General features: G+C 34.1%; 1 protein-coding gene across 1 annotated transcript in view; it reads right to left on the bottom strand.

Annotated features, from left to right (window-relative positions):
- LOC123658098 (peroxidase-like) overlaps positions 1-19011 on the bottom strand; it is a 30778-nt gene extending 11767 nt beyond the window's left edge. The window contains exons 1-8 of the mRNA XM_045593567.1: positions 18687-19011; positions 13233-13342; positions 12866-13154; positions 12543-12780; positions 12301-12463; positions 11435-11625; positions 3637-3832; positions 3186-3383 (exon numbers count right to left, since the gene is read on the bottom strand). Coding sequence (XP_045449523.1) covers positions 3186-3383; positions 3637-3832; positions 11435-11625; positions 12301-12463; positions 12543-12780; positions 12866-13154; positions 13233-13342; positions 18687-18805 — 1504 coding nt within the window. The 5' untranslated portion in view covers positions 18806-19011. The remainder of the gene's footprint in view (positions 1-3185; positions 3384-3636; positions 3833-11434; positions 11626-12300; positions 12464-12542; positions 12781-12865; positions 13155-13232; positions 13343-18686) is intronic.
- Between the last annotated feature and the right edge of the window lie 204 nt (positions 19012-19215).

Raw genomic sequence — 19215 nt, 5'->3', positions numbered from 1 at the left:
ATATCTGAAAAACTCAAATGGACTGACTAGTAAATTTGTTCAAAAAACTTATTAATATTGTGCATCAATCAATATCGTTCTACGTAAAAGTTATCCAACGCTAGACAGAAAGCTTGCGGATCAAAACAGATTGCGCTAAAAGTACGTAAGTTTAATGATTTAAATGAATAGTTAGTGGTCGATAAGTGGATCAGAATACTGTTGTGGTTATTTTTATTCAACCTTTCAAATAGTTCAAAAGTCGACATCCATAGCACGCCAGATGGTATACAAACTTCATAACAACATTGATGATATCTCATAATAAATATAATAATAAATAGCCGTTATCACATAATTAAAGTATGTTTATTATGTTATACTTCGAATTACTTGTTTTATGTAAAGTTTACTCGTCAAATAGACGTCAAATATGAAGGCTCAACGGCTCACTTACAATTTTATGTACTTCAGTATAATAACGTTAATTTCTCATACATGCCTATACTTAATTTACTATGGGTATTAAACGTATATTGGCAAAGCACATCAGAACTAGCTACGATATTATTTATGGTATTTAGTACTATCATGTAATTATAATGATGCATATTTAATAGATTTAAATATTTATTACCTGATCAAAAATGTGGTGTAGGGCTATTTTTTTTTTTTACAAAAGCAAGTTCGCACTTATAATAAATTATGTTGCTCTTGTCACGATTGCAGCATTCTCGATTCTCGATACTATTATCCAATAATTTTTATGTTTTTTTATGTAATGTTTTATATTATAAATCATTTTAATGACTCATTTTTAGCCTGGGATTTTTTATTGCGATTTTTTTATGTTTTATTTAAATGTAAACACTTAAAAAGTTTGCTACGTTTTACTGCATATTGCATATTACATAATTTTTTACCTATCCTTTACAATAATTACATTTTATTTTAGTTTTTATTTTAGTTTCAACGGTTATTTAAGTATAAGGTGTAGCTTGCACGTTAGATGTCAATAAATATTTATCAGCAAAATGTAAAATGGTCTTTTAAGACCTTTGACGCCTACTGAACTGAAAAAGTACAATTTAATGGTGGATGTAAACAATTTTATCTAATGGTTATTCGTCTGATTGTTATATCAGAATTCGATTAAATATACACTTATAATATAGAAAATAAGTAATTTGAAACCTAAGTGTTACACTTTTATGCGCACTTATATTAACCATAACGATAAACAAATCGTATTCTTATAGCAAATGCATACATTTCGTAATGCAAGTACTTTGGAATCTAATCACGCGATATTTGAGTACGATCACGAGCCGAACGAGTGAAACATAAACATTAACTTGAGGGCATCGTGACTAGCACACATCGTCATTTTTAATTACTTTGTTTATATTTACCTTATTGTTATTCAAATATATAAAATTCATATTAATTCTATTATATATTAAAAAGGATAATCTTTTTTTCTTGGATACATCGATAATGTCAGGTATAATAAAATTGTGTTTACTAGCAAACGAAAAAAAACCGACTTCATTTACATCCACAAGTAATATACAACGTAAGTAGACGAAAAAAAATAACAAACGCACTAGTCGTCACTACGATTTTCGAGGGTTCCTCTTGATTTCTTTCGGATTCCATTATCAGATCCTTGTTTCTTTATCATGGTACCACCCTTGGGATATCTCCTTTCCAATATAAAAAGAATTATAAAGACGAAGCTATCCCCGAATCTATATTTAAATATATATACGGTCGAATTGAGTAACCTCTACCTTTTTTGAAGTCGGTTAAAAATACTGCAATTGCATCATGCCAAAAACGTTTTAATCTCATTTTATAAATGCTTCCAACTATAGGTAAGCTCAGTAGGATGAAAATCACAATACTCGACCACGACATATTGTCATGCACGGATGTACCCAGAATTTTGTAAGGGTGGGACAAAAGCAAATAATGTTAAAAACTCTAAAAGTAGTATGAATTAAAAATGCTTTTTATTTACTGCTACTTTTCATTTACCTTTACTATCTACACTACTTCAATAATATTTTACGACGGTTTTGACTAAATCTACCTGAAATCTCCGTAATAAAATCGAAAATATTTATTAGCTTCAAGTCAGGGTGGGTCAAATGCGCCACTTTGCCCCACTGTGGGTACGCCCATGTTGTTATGAGCCTCATCCAATCAACCTCGAAGCCGCGACTAATTGGTGATTTTATGCTATTTATGAAGTCTGTTATTTAAATTTAATAAATATACTAACGTTAAAAGTTGTCATTTGTAAGATACATATACTGAAAAAACACATGTAGTTTTTGAAGTTATACTTCTTTTGGCGTGTTAGGTAAAGGCGTGTTAGGTAGGTAAAACATTATGAGAGTAAATTTTTACGATGCGTGCGTATACCGTCATGAAAAGAACCAACACCCTGAAGTTAGCTAGTCAATGAAGAAGAAGTTAGCAACCTGAAGTTAGCTAGCAAATGAAGTATAGCTTCTTACGTGCGTACATACGTATTTCTTTAATTTTTTTTTTTTTTTTTTTTGATATATTATTTGGTGTTAAATAAATAAATATATAAACGCTTTACACTTAACGGCCCCCAGTAAGAATTTTTCCTGAGTCGGGGGTCCGGAAACACATAAAATACACAAGCACAAACGCTCAGACCACGAAAAATATTTATATGGCCAGTACAAATGTCTGTCGTGAGCGGGGATCGAAATCACGATCGCCAACGCAACAGCTGGTGCTGTGACCGCTGCGCCACCGCGTCGAGAAATGGATAATATTTATGTTTTTATTGTAAACTGGCGAGCATCTTCGGTGCGATAAAGCCAGCCCTGCGGTCACCAACCCGCCTGCCCAGCGTGGTGATTTTGGGCAAAACACATGAGTCGCGCACGTCGTCACGCCATTTTTGCCGCGAACTTGAGGCTGATGTGTGTGTGTAAACTAGCGATACGCTCCGGATTCGCACAGCTGCAAACACTATCCGTGTTTCTCTACTATATTATGCATGTATTATACCTATAAACCATCCTATGGAATCACCTTATTTACTGAAGAAAACTGCATCAAAATCCATTGCGTAGTTGCGCGTTATTTTAAAGATCTAAGTATACAGACAGCGGGAAGCGATTTTGATTAGATCTGGTATATACACGTATATGTCAACTCACCAGTCAAGGCAGGCAGCCAATGTTTGTACGTAATGTGCTGTAACTCCGCCACAACGATCCTTCTCGCTTCGTGGTACAACTTGTCGGAATTCCAACTGGGGTTGAGGTTTGCCAATGCTTTGGCTATACGGTTATGTTCTCTGACCATCAATGTGTGGAGACTCGTGAGACCTGGGTGAATGTTTGCTCGGACATCACCTGTTGATAAAATAAATTTTAAACGTATTTTTTAATAATAAACTTAATCAAAATCATCAGGAATCAAATTTTGGTTCGACGTTCAATTACTCTAGTCTTTAATATTCTAAAAAACTACAAAAATTTTAATATAATAAAATTTAAATATAACAATTTCATACAAGTATCTAAAATTATTTTAGCTGTTTTAATACTTGCTTAGTTAAACCAACATAAACATTCTTCTAAAATATTGCTTATAAAAATGCCTTACCGGTATCAAAGCAAGCGTCAGACTCGTGTTGGACAAGGCACTTCGTATCCGGCTCTGCCACTACAGGCAGTAGCTCTTCATTATCTATTGAGGTAGTCTTTAGAAGACCACCGGTCTTGTCTCGAAGAGCTGCAGCGGTTATACTGTTTGTGCCATAGATATGCGACCCATCCAGGAAATGGGTTGCTTGGTTCATCTGTTCAGAAGACGATTTTCATTTGAGTTACTTTTTATTAATATTTACTATCCTAACTTAGCTTATTATTTAACTAGCTGCCCGGACAGACTTTGTTCTGTCAAAAGTTAATCGTAAAAATATATGTTTTTTTATATTTATTTTTTTATTATTAAAACCTTCCGTGGACCTTTAAGAACATACAAAACATAAATTAGCCGAATTGGTCGAGCCATTCTAGAGTTATGCGCTTAGCAACATTCATTTTTAATGATATAGATATATTTTAAGCTATACATATTCTAAACCAACAAATAAAATTGGAGGGTCTGTTTGTAATATAAAAATAACTGCTTTTTACTAAATACAATATTATGGATGCATACACGGTACATATACCAAAATAATATTTTTTTACAATTTTTGCCTGTCTGTCTTTATGTCTGTTTGTTCCGGCTAATCTCTGAAACAGCTGGACCGTTTTTGATGGGACTTTCACTGACAGATAGCTAATGTAATAACAAGTAACTTAGGCTACTTTTATTTTATACATTTATTTTTTTATTTATTTTATAACTTTGCGAACTGAACAATGACTTTTTTGTTAAATTCCACACGGACGAAGTCGCGGGCCCAGCTAGTAATATTATAAACGTGAATGTTACGCTTTCACGCGAAAACTACTTAACCGATCATTGTGAAACTTTGTAGTGTGTACACATATTCTTGGAGGTAATAGAAGTAACATAGGATACGTTTTATTAAAATAAATCAATGCGAGCGAAGCTGCGGGTAAAAGCTAGTAACCTATATAACATTCCTCGATAAATGTACAGTGTCACAAAAGGATTTTTTTCAATTAAGACCATTACCTGATTTGATGAGGATGTTAAGATAAAAAGATGTATAAGATGTTCGCTGTGTGGTTACGGCAGTAAAGAATATAGCACTCCCTCTCTTTCCGTGTATGTCGTAAGAGGCGACTAAGGGATAACACAGTTCCACTACCACCTCGGAACTTATAAAGCCGACCGATGGCGGGATAACCATCCAAATGCTGGCTTTGAAATACACAGGCCGAAGACGGTCAGCAGCGTCTTCGGTGCGACAAAGCCAGCCCTGCGGTCACCAACCCGCCAGCCCAACGTGGTGACTATGGGCAACACACAAGAGTTCACGCCATTTTTGGTGTGAACTTGTGGAGGCCTATGTCCAGTAGTGGACTGCGAAAGGCTGCTGTGATGATGTGATGTGATGAATTAAAAGGTAAAAAAGGGCATCTAAAATTTTTTTGGATCTCTATTGAAACTCCTTTGGAGGCTTAAATAAGTATGAAAAGGTTCAGACTGTAAAATCCCAAGCTGGGCATATAGGCTTTCTTCTCTTCTGATTGGAGGTTATTGCACCACTTTTCTCCACTGCTGTTTAAGGCATTAAAGTTATGCAAATTATTATCATTCATGTCGTAGAACAAAAATAAAGTAGCTTTAAAATGAACGCAAACGTAAGTAATTCCAAAAGAAAGAAAAAAAACAACCTGCACACAGACCTTAATACACCAACATGCCAACACAGCCCGATTAACTAGTAAGTAGGTATCTGACAAATGGAAATTTACTACTGTTACATTACATTTAGTAAGCACGTGATGTCTAAAAATAAAATTACGTACTTTATGATAAAAGCTACTGACACTTTAAATATAATTATTATCTTTTATTTAATTGTAATAATTGTAAACATTTTTAATAATATAATTTTTATCATAATAACTGATACCATTAGAGAGTCAGTTCATCATCTCAGTCAGTAAATTTTCCGTGTATGAATTTTGATTGTCACGATGTCACGTAACCTTTGTGACATACGTGTCATGTTACATCACAGCCATAGAAGACAGTGAAATTATTTAACACTTGACAATCCGCTCTGTTCCACAAGTTTTCTATATTTTTTAAAAACATTTTTTTTTAAATAACTAATATAAAATCGAAAAACTACATACTAACATTAGCCAGTTTATCTATACTAATATTACAAAGCTGAAGAGTTTGTTTGTGTGTTTGTTTAAACGCGCTAATCACAGAAACTAATTGTTCGAATAGAAAAATTATTTTTGTGTTCAATAGTTCATTCACCGAGGAAGGTTACAGGCTGAATAATATCATGCTTCGACTAATAGAAGCTGCGCAGTAATAATAAATGTTACGAAAACGGAAAGAAATATTCCTTTTTAACCGACTTCCAAAAAAGGAGGAGGTTCTCAATTCGACTGTATTTTTTATTTATTTTTTTTTGTTTATGTATGTTACATCAGAACTTTTGACTGGGTGGAGCGATTTCGACAAATTTTCTTTTAATCGAAAGGTGGTGTGTGCCAATTGCTCCCATTTAAATTTATTTGAGATCTAACAACTACTTTTCGAGCTATATCTAATAATGCGTTTTTACTTGACGCTTTTTTCGTTGACCTACGTTGTCTTATACCGCATAACTTTCTACTGGATGTACCAATTTTGATAATTCTTTTTTTGTTAGAAAGGGGATATCCCAATTTGGTACCATGATAAGGAAAGCAGGATCTGATGATGGGATCCCAGAGAAATCGAGGGAAACTCTCGAAAATCCGCAATAACTTTTTACTGAGTGTACCGATTTTAATAGATTTTAATTTAATCGAAAGCTGATGTTTATCATGTGGTTACATATAAATTTTATCGAAATCTGATAACTACTTTTTGAGTAATCTTTGATAACGTGTAGTTACTTGACTATTTTTTCGTCGATCTACGTTGTATTACTCGTCGATATAATTGAAGTCGTTTTTTTTTTTCGTTTGCGAGCAAACACAATTATTGAGAGCTTGTGTTGCGTGCGCTGCTCAAACGGTTATACCTACCCAAAGATTATGTAGGTATGTAAACTGATCGCCACTAAAAGTTAAAAAAAAGTCCGTAAAATAAGGAACGCATATGTCTATCATTTAATGTTAAGTTGTTAACTCATTAGAACATTTTTTGTGGTTTTTGCGAATTGCAATATTTGCGAAGGTGGTTTTATAGACATGATATAAATTCTTATCCAAATAAATACATTATTCATTCCAAATGTTTCTTTTTGTCCAAAATCGTCCTTGTCATCATTCGACTTCAATAAATATCTTAGAAGATATCATTGTTTGAAAATAAATTTGCACTGAACAAATGACAAGGTGATTTTATAGCATTTTTATTTAGCCAGGCATTAGGATTCCTACGAATGAAAAATACTTCATATTGCTTTGCTTCATATATATTTGTATCTAGAGATTAAAAATTTCCACGAGATCAGATTTTATGCAGGTGAAACCGCAAGGCGCGCTAGTTATTTATATGAAGCGTTAAAATATTTCGATGTACTTATTTAAATAAATATTTATTTAACCGCTTTAATATAGATAGTCACTCGATGTAAATGTGCCTTTACAAAAGGCTGATAAACAAGGTCACAGTGTATTTGTGATTGTCCATTCGTGTACCTACATAGGTAAAATATATATACTTATATATAACATTAACAAAAAAACTGTTACTTATATTATTGTATCGGTATTTTTTATATTGTGATGTCAAGAAAAATATGAAAATTTTAATAAAAGTTCAAGAAAAAAAATCGTAAAACATTACATTATTTAAAGTCATAACATTATCTTTCATTTATTGGTAATAAAAACAGTAAACAAGAAGGAAATGGCTTCCTTACTCATAAGTTAAGTTAATAACCCCATATAGTAACGAATAGTATTGTACTATTATTGTACTTTTTATCACTGCACTTACATTGTGTACACTCATATAATGCTGCGATTGATAAACAAGTCGGTACGAGTTAAATGCATTCAATAGTTGTGATTACATATAGGTACTTATTGTTAACTTTACATAATATATACAAGGACCTGTATCGACAGTAGCTAAATAAGTTTATTATATTCAATTATATAGTTTATTTATATTAAAGTTTATCACGGGTTACTGACAAGAACTTTAACAAATAAATTACAACGATTGTATTTACAGACTGCGAATATTAATAGTGGAGTTAAATGGTTAAAAAGAAAAATCGAATATTTCTTAATGCTGATTACACTCGTTAGATAAATTTATCAGCGGCTGATAAAACAGGCCCTAAGTACGTACTTGGGTCCGTGTAAACAAGAAAACCAAATAAACAATGCTACACGTTTACTCCGACGATATGCCGATATATTTTAACTGGACACTTCACTTAAAAGAAAGTAATGACACAAAATAATACTACAATTAATAAAGTTAGAAATTAAAACGGTGGGGCATTGAAAGGCTAATACGGGGACTCGGCGAATGTGGGAAACTCGTAGGGTGGTCGCCTGGCTGGTCGCCAGGAGGTCACCTGGGAAGATTCCATCAGTTTGGTTCGCCAGCACATTCGTGGGATCAGGGTTGCGTAACTAAGTCTAAAACTGAAGACTATATTAAATATATTTATTAATTTATTAAACAATAGGCTATTTGGGAAATAAGACGTGTTGTCTTACGATTAGTTCAGTGGTCAGAGCGGCTAATCGTATTTTAATTGTTTACAAGTACAATTAAAATGTATTACTGGTTCGCACGTGTCCAACAATCTAAAGTTTAATTAATATGTTTATAGTTTTATTGATGTCAATAGAACTCGTTAAAAGTAACGTTTGTCAATAAAATTCGTATCGAAGAATAAATTATTAGAATGAAACATTAGCTGGAAATTACATCTATGAATGATATGATATTTCTGCAAAAAAGGAATATTAGAATTATATTATTCAATGAGCTTTGAATTATTATTATTTTTTTTAATTCAAAAATAAGCAGATAATTTACGTAAGATTTATAACTTTGATAGTTTGCTATAAAATTATAAATCCGTAAACCTTATCCGGAACTCATCGAAATAAAAAAGTTCGTAAACATTTTATGGAAGAATTTTCGAGAACCAAAAATAAGAAAGCTTAATCATTATATTTATAGACAAACTTAAGTTAATTACACACAATATAATTATGATAAGCTCATCTCGTTATCTTACATATCGTGAAAATCCAAATATAGAAAGTCTTATGTACAGCGAAAAATCCTTTCGGCTTAGACATACTTATCAAAATACATGTCAACACGTGATAACGTTTTGAGACTACAATAGAATTTTCTTTTTACTTATTTTAGAAGTTTCTAGAAAAACCGACACGTGCAAATATACCTAACCTAAGTGACGTGTTATGTTTACCGGCTTGCTGTTGTGTCATTGTGTAATGTTAATAACTTAGTAAACAAAACTGAAAATATTGAAGCGACCGAGGTTTGATCTGATATAAAAAAAAAAAAACAATTTTTCCTATTACCGATAAATCGCAAAATGCAACTAGTTGATATTGTGTTAAATCCATTTTCAAGCGTACGAAATCACAAATATATATTGTTATATTCAATTTTTTCTCGTTTAATATTACAAATTAGGTTAGATTCGCATATAATGCAATCAAGCTATATATAAAACAATAACTTTACACAAAGAAAACGGATCAGAATCAATTTAAGTTAGATGAAATTTTATATTAAAATACTTTATGGTAAATTTGTAAATAAAATATTGAACACGTGATTTTACAAGCATATTGTAGGTACTTGCATACTTATCCTTTTTTTATAAAACCAGTTTTGCAAGCGTACTGCTCATCTGATGGTAAGCGATAACCGTAGCCTATCTAGACGCATGCGACACTACGAGCATCAAAAGCGCGTTGCCAACCTAACCCCCAATTCCCGCCAGGAGCTCTGGTCACCTTACTCATCATAGGAACACAACACTGCTTGCAAGCAGTATTATTTCTCTACCTGAGTTAATAGTTAGCGTAACGTACTTGGTAATGTTTAGTGCATCGAGTTTGAGCGTTTACCAGACAATTTATGTTTAATTCAGTATATTACTATTTGATTAATTCATCCTGTAACATACCACTCTTAGGCATAGGCCGCATTCTTCGTGTAGGAAAAGGGTCAGAGCTTAATCCACCACGCTGCTAGCGGGTTGGTGGAGATATTGCCTACTATGAGTAACGATTGCTGTCGGGTGTATGTGATCACAAACGGGACCGACAACATTACGTGCTCTCTGAGGCACGGTGGAGAGACCTATTAGAACAGATACCCCGACCGGAAAGTAATATTTGCGCAATATTACTATTATATTGTTATATTGTACTGTGTGGCTACGGTACTAAACAATATAGCCACCCCCTTTCTTCCCGTGGGTGTCGTAAGAGGCGACTAATGGATAATACATTTCCGCTACCATCTTGGAACTTAAAAAGCCGACCGGTGGCGGGATAACCATCCAACTGCTGGCTTTGAAATACACAGGCCGAAGACGGGCAGCAGCGTCTTCGGTGCGACAAAGCCAGCCCTGCAGTCACCAACCCGCCTGCCCAGCGTGGTGACTATGGGCAAAACACATGAGTTCACGCCATTTTTGGCGTAAACTTGTGGAGGCCTATGTCCAGCAGTGGACTGTGATAGGCTGTAATGATGATGGTGATGATGAATGATTGTTATATTATATGAATAATTCATTATTATATATATTATTAATTACATAATGTATAGATATAATTGTCTACAAGATCATCCTCATAAATAACACGCACACAGCGGCATAAAGTTAAAGTTCAAAATCAATTTACGTATGAAATCATTCTTAATACGTCTAAGTCGTATGTTATTTGGATTTAATACATATCTCGGGTAAGACCAATTTAAGTATTAAAATAAAATTACGTCTATAATTTGTATGCATGAGAAATTTTAAACATAGAATAACTATTTACCAGATAATCTATACTAATATTATAAAGCTGAAAGTTTGTTTGTTTATTTGGTCTTTAGTTTGTTTGTTTGCACGCGTTTTTCTCAGAAACTACTGGTCCGAATTGAAATTATTTTTGTGTCGGATATGCTATTTAGCGAGGAAGGCTATTGGTCTAAGATCCGAACCTAAATCGATCTTCACCGCTGATAATAGAATGAAACATAGTTTATAATAAATTTAGTATATTAGATAATATTAAAAACGGGTTGCCTAAAAAATCCTGGACCATATGGACTGGATATTTTTAATTATTTTTTACATAATTATTATTGTTATTTTAATTGAAAATTGCAACATCAAGATAATAATTATTTTTTTACCAAATACAACTGTCGGCTTTCATTTTCATATTTTATTTTCAATAATTTAATATAACATTTTTTTCAATTTTTTTAATATATTTTTTCAAATCAATTAAAATAAAACAATTTTCGTCCTATACATAAGATTTAAAAAAATATGGTTTCTGTGTACATCTTACATACGATGTACACCGATACGATACGCACGCAACGCGATCCCAACTCTGTCACCGACCTCAAAATCGGTGACGATACCTATACTATCTTCACGTGATATTCCTTTGTCTATCTTTATACCGAGTTTCAAGAAAAACAAAAAGAAGAAAAGTACTAAACATACTATCAATACAACTATGTTTTAAACTTACAATATTAGCAGATATAAGATACGTAAACTAACCTGTTCCGCAGGCCCAAAGGTACAGTCTCCCCTGAAGGTGGTAACAGAGCGCACATATTCCATACAATCGACAAACTCGCCATACACTGCATCATTGGGCACGGCGATTTGCATACAGCTTGGATACAAGTTTCGGGGGGCTCGGTTCCTACCAGAACTGTCACAGCAACTAATCGCTTCTTTAGAGTGAACTGAAACAAAAATTAGTTTTTATATGTATAAGTGAGTTTCTAGAAATAAATATTAAATTATGTTAGACAATGTTATATAGTTATGCGCATTATGCAAAAAACTATCTAAGTCTATCAAAAAAGTTACACGAATAATCCAAGAAATGAAGTCTTACTAGATTGTTTTTCTTTACATTCAAAGCTTTGCTGCATTTTAGTATAGATAAAGAAAAGCATTAATACTATAATACTGAACAGCACTAAATAGTACTAACAACACATCTAGAAAACATCACATCCATGACACGCCCAATTTAAACATTATGTAGTGGGTAGCTTTTTTCTTTAAAAAAATAACAAGAATTGACAAGTGACGTAATAGGAAATTCTATCCACTTGTCTTAATTATTTGCTCAAACAATTTATTGGGGCTGTCTGGCCATTAATTAATTCTAATTGGTTTGTTTTTCTCTAGTATTAAATGCTTATTTACCTAATAATAAATAAGTATTTTAAAAAAGTCAAAGACTAATAATTACTAATCGTTTTACGAAAAATAGAATCACTTATAAAATGACATTGAATATAATTTAACAATTTTCATCTAATAATTACATAAAGTTATTATAACTCAACGAATAGTATATGCAATATGATATGACAGTTCGATGACCGCAATTAATAATAAGAACTTACTTGTTCTGCTCATCGGCGTGTGTACCAAGTCGTGCAAAATAAACTGACTCCACAAAGGCAAAACAATTGTGTTCTTTTCATCTGGAACATCCATGTTACCACCTAAAACTACGCTTACTAAACGGGGTGAAGGTAGAGCGTTGTGACTTGCGGCGCGATGAGGCTACAATAAAGAAAACATAAATAAATAACCAAAATCCCCTTTTAACAAAACACGTTTATAGTTTAACAATTTTGCTTACTTCATTGATGCCATCAGAGTATTTTGGGTGCAAGAGACGTTTATATCCAGTGAGCGCTTGACCCCAAGAAGATCTTACAGGATTGTTACAAGAACCATCGAACATTCGGTACTTCAATGACATTTTGTTCTTAGGACAAGTGAACCTTTCTAACTGGGCACATTGAGGTCCATATTCGCTTTCTTGTAAGCTTATTGTGCTAATGTAACCAGCGCACTCATCTCTCTCCACACCATACCTGAAAAACGATTTATCTCTAAAAACCATCTAGTTCAATAAAGCCGTTAAAATTACAAGACAATAAACTAAATCTAGAATATTACCAGGAGCATTTACTCCAGAGCAAATTTTGCGTTGCTTTAGTAATAATTAAGGACAATTTATTGTACTCCATCGCTTCCATCGAAGGTAGTCCATATATTGTAAGTCCCTGTCCTGCAGATCCTGGGTCCGGTCCACCTATGTTGTCCTCCAAACGTTTCAGCGTTGACACAGAAAACTGGCTGCGATTTATTGCATTCTCAATATCAGCAGCAGTAATAGGTCCTAGTTTTTTTAGGACTCTAGGGCTCGGAAACGGGAAGTCGTACATCGGTGGTGGATGAATTATATCTGTGAGACAGTAATCACTTAATATTAGAGCCATACAAGCACATGATAATAACTTATTACGTTAGTGACATAATATACCTGTACTGACGATTAAGTTGAGAGGATAAGGAGCAAAATGAGTTCCAAAGGTAACTCCTGCCCATAATACTAAACCGAGTAGTACCATCTTCATCATTTCCTCCAATATACTGAAAATATATCGCAATTTCATTTCCATGTACTATTTATATAGAAAATTAACTACAGCGTCTTTCGATTCGTCTCAATTTCACGATTTCGTTTATCGAGTACAATATTCCAATAAATACTGATCAAGAATTATTAGTGCAACGGGTTTATATGAAGAACTACACTTATAACAGGTTATCTATCGAGACCTCTGGTACTACGACCTCAAGAATGCTCACAAACATGAGTCGTCATAATTGTGCCGATTCTTGAAAGTAAGGGACGAGCCCCCAGATCTGATTATTAGAATCAACAAATCTAAATCAACAACATTTTAAACAGTGTTTATCGTTTTTCACTTTATCTAGTAAATATTATAGTTAACAAAATCAAAGTACTTATATTGATTGCAGCCCAAGTGCATGTTCGTATTGCAACTCGTGTAGCAATCATTCATATTAGAGACACGTGAGTTTTAATATTATAATCCCATTCAGTTAAAAATATCAAAAAAAAAAAACAACAACGAGATGTTAAGAAACCTTTATATACACTGGATCGTAAAGAAAAGGGGTCGGTTAGAAAATCTTCAATATCTTCAAAAATAACTTTTTTTTAACGTGGGGAAAATCCATCATGGATACCCTCCGGCGTGAGGGTGCCAGAGGGCTATGTCAGACTCCTGTCCTACTGACTAAAAAACCACCACGTGTGAGCAGTCGTCTGCCTGGAAGGGACGAGATGGGGTCGCGCTAACATTCGCCACCTCGCCCCGGCGGTAGGCCCGGACGAAACCTTTGGGCCCCGGCACAATGATGGGGGTGGCCTCGCTCACAACAAGACCACCCCTCAGACATAAGGGGTCGTGTCGTCCAGCCGGTCGAAGTCCCTGTGTCCTGAATGTAAAGTAATGGTCGTTTTTGAATTTAGTAAGTAACAGAAAATTCAAATCAATTGTTTCGCGTTAGTCTTAAGGTTTGCAATAAAAAAGTTATGAATATGGTGTCTCTGGCTTAGGTATAAATGTTATTATCCTGAAGTCACGCTGTCTTTAACCCCTGAAGAAAGTATTAAAATTTTGAGAATGCTTGAAGATAGACACAGTCAGTGAAATACAGCAATAAGTTTTGGTGTGACTCTTTCTACAGTTCAGTGAGTACTCCAGCGTTTCCAAACCAAAACTGGATCTAATCTTTGAAGACCAGAAACAGGCCGAACAAGGTGCACGATGGCGAGGGAGGATCGCTATTTAGTGTCAACAATTTTGAGATATCGCTTGCTTGCGGCTGTTGAAGTAAAGAATCATCAATCAGAGTATGGATACAGTAAGATGGCGTCTAGCTGAAGCAAATTAAAAGCTAGTAAGACCTGCAAATGGCCTAAAACTGGAAAAACACCACAGAAACTCAATGTTGAATTATAGTGGAGAATACAGGCATTGGACAGGACTGGATTTATTTATTTTTTTATTTGCAAGTAGGTACATAGTATTCACAGAGTACAATAAAGTAATTTTAACATTATTGACAATAAATTATTATCATTGAATTAGTTATACATTATTGATATACAATATAATTACTTACTAAAATTATTTATTAATATGACAATCACTGAAATGTTTATTATATGTAACGTTTAATTAATTACCTTTAAGTTCATTCAATTTATATCCTAAATTCTGTGTAATAAAAAGTCCTTAACATGAAAAGAGTGTACAGAAGACCGGGAGAGTATTATAGCCAAGAATGTATAGAAGAAAAATTACCATACGGTGAAGGCTTTGTTCACGTGTGGACTGACGTGTGGATTTCTTGCGTAAGCCGCACTGAGCTAGTGGTGATAGGAAATGAAACTTTATCTGCAGAAAGATATGTCACTGAAATTCTGAATGACTACGTTGGTCTATTTTCAATGGACATGGGTGAGAATACTACTTTTATGCAAGACAATGCTCGCCCGCATCCTACTCAGATAGTGTTTTCCTATTTTCAAGCAGTCGCTATCACACGCATAGAGTGACCAGCACGCAGCCCCGACTCCCGACTTAAGCCCCATTGAGCATGCATGGGACGAACTGGGACATTGTGTACATCAGCGAAATCTGCCAAAAGTCTTTTTTTTATCTATAAGATATTTTAATTCGAAACTTATAAATCAAAAGCCGTAGTTAACAAGTTTAGGTTAACCGGAACCCCGTGACGGATTTACCAGTAGGCTTATTGGCAGAAGCCTAGGGCAGCAAATTTTAGGGAGCGGCAAATTTGGTCCACATTTTTTTTATCTTACAGAAGTACAAAAAATGAGTATGTTTCGATTCCGTTGATTGCAATAAATATGAGTTCAAAATAGGATATCGAATTTTAGAGTTCAGTAGGTGGCGACAAAAATTGAATAGCCTAGTGAGGACAAATCATTTGTAAATTCGTCACTGCGGGGACCTAAAGGTCCATTTTACTTTGGTGAAATATAATATCAGCAATTTATGTGCGAGATAAACTTTATCACCAGTGAAACCGGTCATATTGACAAAGTTAGATTATTCACTTCATTACTGTGTTTTATTTACTGCCTTCTTTTTACTTTAATTTCATGACCATGAACTTTTTATTATCTTTTCCAAACAGTAATGATTATTATTATTTTTTTTTGGGTATAAGATACAATGGAAAAAGACGCTCAAATTGTATCTATTTTTCAACATTCTCTCTAGAAAATTTTGGTCAAAGCCTTACATAACATACATCACATTACATAAAACGAAACATACTTAATTATTAGACAGGAAATAAGTTTTTGGAGAATAATTAAAGTATGTTTCTTGAACTAGTTTTACTTTAAATTAGTATTAAGCTTAATATATCTTATATTACTTTTAGTTTTTCAATTCAAAGTCGATTTAAGTTATTTCGGCATCAAATTGCAAGACAACTGTTTCGCAATCTGCATGTTTCATAACAAACGCTGACAATGACGAATGTAAAATTTATCATTTAATTTAGACGCCATTGCTTTATAACGAAAATTATTGACTATCAAAAGTAATGATCATTTCTTTATTTTTTTACCATCATCATCATCATCATTTATCTTTTATTGAGGATAAACCAAATTTTTCTATTTATGTTTTGTCACACAGTGATCACATGACCTCCATCGGTCCGAGATAGCTTTATCCACGTCTATTCAAATACATTACAATTTGTTTATAAATATATCTAAACCTCATCAGAAGGCTAGGATACCGTCGAATACCCTCCCATTATTTAAATTATATTCCGGGTGTTTCATAAAAAAGAAAGCTTTCTTTCTGCTTCGATTCGCACACATTCGATCAAAACATGATGAGTATTGTCTATTCATTGGCATACTGTCCACAATGGCGAGTCCTTCTCATCAGAAAACCGATGCTATTATCTACTTATTATATATTATAATGAAATGTGTCCAGATCGAAGTCTATGTGCTGAGATAAACAAACAATTATACAAACAGCTGAAAATTACTTTCATCGGTGCCTTTTTTCTCTTTTGTTTATTTTTATTTAATTTTTTATTTTTTTATTTATGAAGGCAAAAATGTTTACAAAACTAGGTATCAATGGTAGTCCGTCTATACTAATATTGTAGAGCTGAAGTTTGTTTGTTTAAACGCGCTTATCTCATGAACCACTGGTTCAAATAGAAAAATTCTTTTACCGAAAAAGGCTATAGGCTATTTTTCCTAAAATTCTCAGCGTGGTGACTATGGGTAAAACACATGAGTTCTCGCCATTTTTGACGCAAACTTGTGGAGGCCTATGTCCAGCAGTGGACTATGATAGGCTGAAGTGATGATATGGATGTACACACAGTACATATAGCAAAATAACATTTTTTACAAATTTTGTCTATCTGTCTGTTCCACTGGCAGATAACTGATGTAGCAAGGAGTAACTTAGGCAACTTTTATTTTATAATTTTTTTTATTTTATAACTCGGTGAACTGAGTAGGTAATAACTTTTTTGTTACATTCCATGCGGACGAAGTCGCGAGCACTATTTTTAATTTAACATTGAATTTAATATTATTTTGCTATTGTTTCTAAAACTTTTATCGCTTAAGGTTAACATATTTAAATAAACAAGCTTGTTTTTAATTAATCTAATAACAAAATAATCAATAACATGACAAAAATCAGTCGTTCAATTAATCGTAATCAAAGCAAATGGATTAGATTTAGAATCATTTGGTTAGAATTTAATGGTAAAAAGGGGTGAGGTGGGATGCCCCCCATATCACTGGCAATACAAGGTACGAGTATTGCACCATTTTTGAAAAAACAAAAGAAATTCTATAGGCCTAACCTCAAAATTGGGCTATTTATCGGAATAATAATAAGCGGTCACAGTACTGACTGTTGCGCTGGCGGTCGCGGGTTCGATCCCCGCTCACGACGGATATTTGTATGGCCATATAGATGTTTGTCGTGGTCTGAGCGTTTGTGCATGGGTATTGTGTGTTTCCGGACCCCCAACACAGGCAAAAATCCTACTGGGGCCGTTGAGTGTAAAAAAAAAAAAATAATTTCGTTCCGTGACATCTCCGGCGCTACGGAAGCCCGTCGCTTTTGCGTTTAGAAAGAAACGTAGACACACGCTTACAACGAATGCAATAGTAATGTGTATATATATATTGAATTTACGAGGAATCTAACGGACATTGACATATGCCTCAAAATGATCAAAGAGCGAATCAGTTTACCCCGACTCGACATAGTCTTGCGTAGTCCTGTTCACCCTACCATTAGTGTTCTTTAGAAGCAAGAGGCGCGAAGGGAGGGCAGCCCCCGCCCGCAAACAAACAAAACGCAGACACCCGGGCGAGCGTAGGTGTCTGCATTTTGTTACGCAAGGGCGAAGGGGGTGCACTTTCCGAAGCGCCGGAGATGTCACGGGGCGAAATTATGCCGATGAACGGTCTAATTTTGAGGTCATGTTTATGGGATTTCTTTTTTTTTTCAAGAACGTTGCATTACTTTGTATTGCGAGTGGTATGGGGAAGTTGACGGGGACTCTCCCATCCCCCCTCACCCCTTTTTGCCCTTAAATACGTGCCAAACAATTCTATATTTCAAACAAAGCAAATAGTCTATAATCGATAGTAAATAATTTTCTAAATCGAATTCGTTTTTTTAAGATTTATTAAAATGCTTACAACTATCTGTTAGACATACTCTGCTGTCTTTTTGTAAATGATAATACAGTTTAAAAATTATAAATATAAATTAAAATTCTGTATTAATATTTATTAACAAATATTATTAGATATGTTTACGTTGTAAAAATAAATAATTATCAAAGCGAGAGTTTTCATCTCACTTACGTGGAATGTTCCCAACAACTGTCGCATTCCGACTTTCTTCTAGAACATTTCTCCGGTAACCTATTTTTCGAATCCGTGTTCAACATCGACTTTCCTTCGATGATCCGTTTAAACAACATAATAGCAGCAATAATATTTGCTGTTTGCGGCAATTATCGCGTTTGTGGCGAATGTTTGATTTGTTTAACACGATCGCAGCTGACACTTGCTCGAAAAAACGCTGTTCCATTAGATTGGCTGAAGAGCCAAAATTCACTTCTACTGCCAAACAGACACTGAAGCTTAGTTATTTGCCCTAGTCAGTAGTCAGTGCGCGATCGAAACCGAATACACCTTTCCCTCCTGCCCGCGCTCCCCAAATCATATTCGACCACAGAGTAGAAACAACACACAACACACAGCTCAAACTTCAAATACTTGTTACTGCTATAAATGTGTAGTAAAATATCTTTTCACAATCCTCAAAAAAATCTCTAACGGTAAATATCAAATCAAATTATGTATTATGCTCAAACCTTGGATTTGTAAT

This window comes from Melitaea cinxia, chromosome 11, assembly GCF_905220565.1.
Source record: "Melitaea cinxia chromosome 11, ilMelCinx1.1, whole genome shotgun sequence".
NCBI lineage: Eukaryota > Metazoa > Arthropoda > Insecta > Lepidoptera > Nymphalidae > Melitaea > Melitaea cinxia.
Note: the sequence above shows the minus strand (reverse complement) of the source record. Positions and strands in the feature narration are given on the sequence as shown.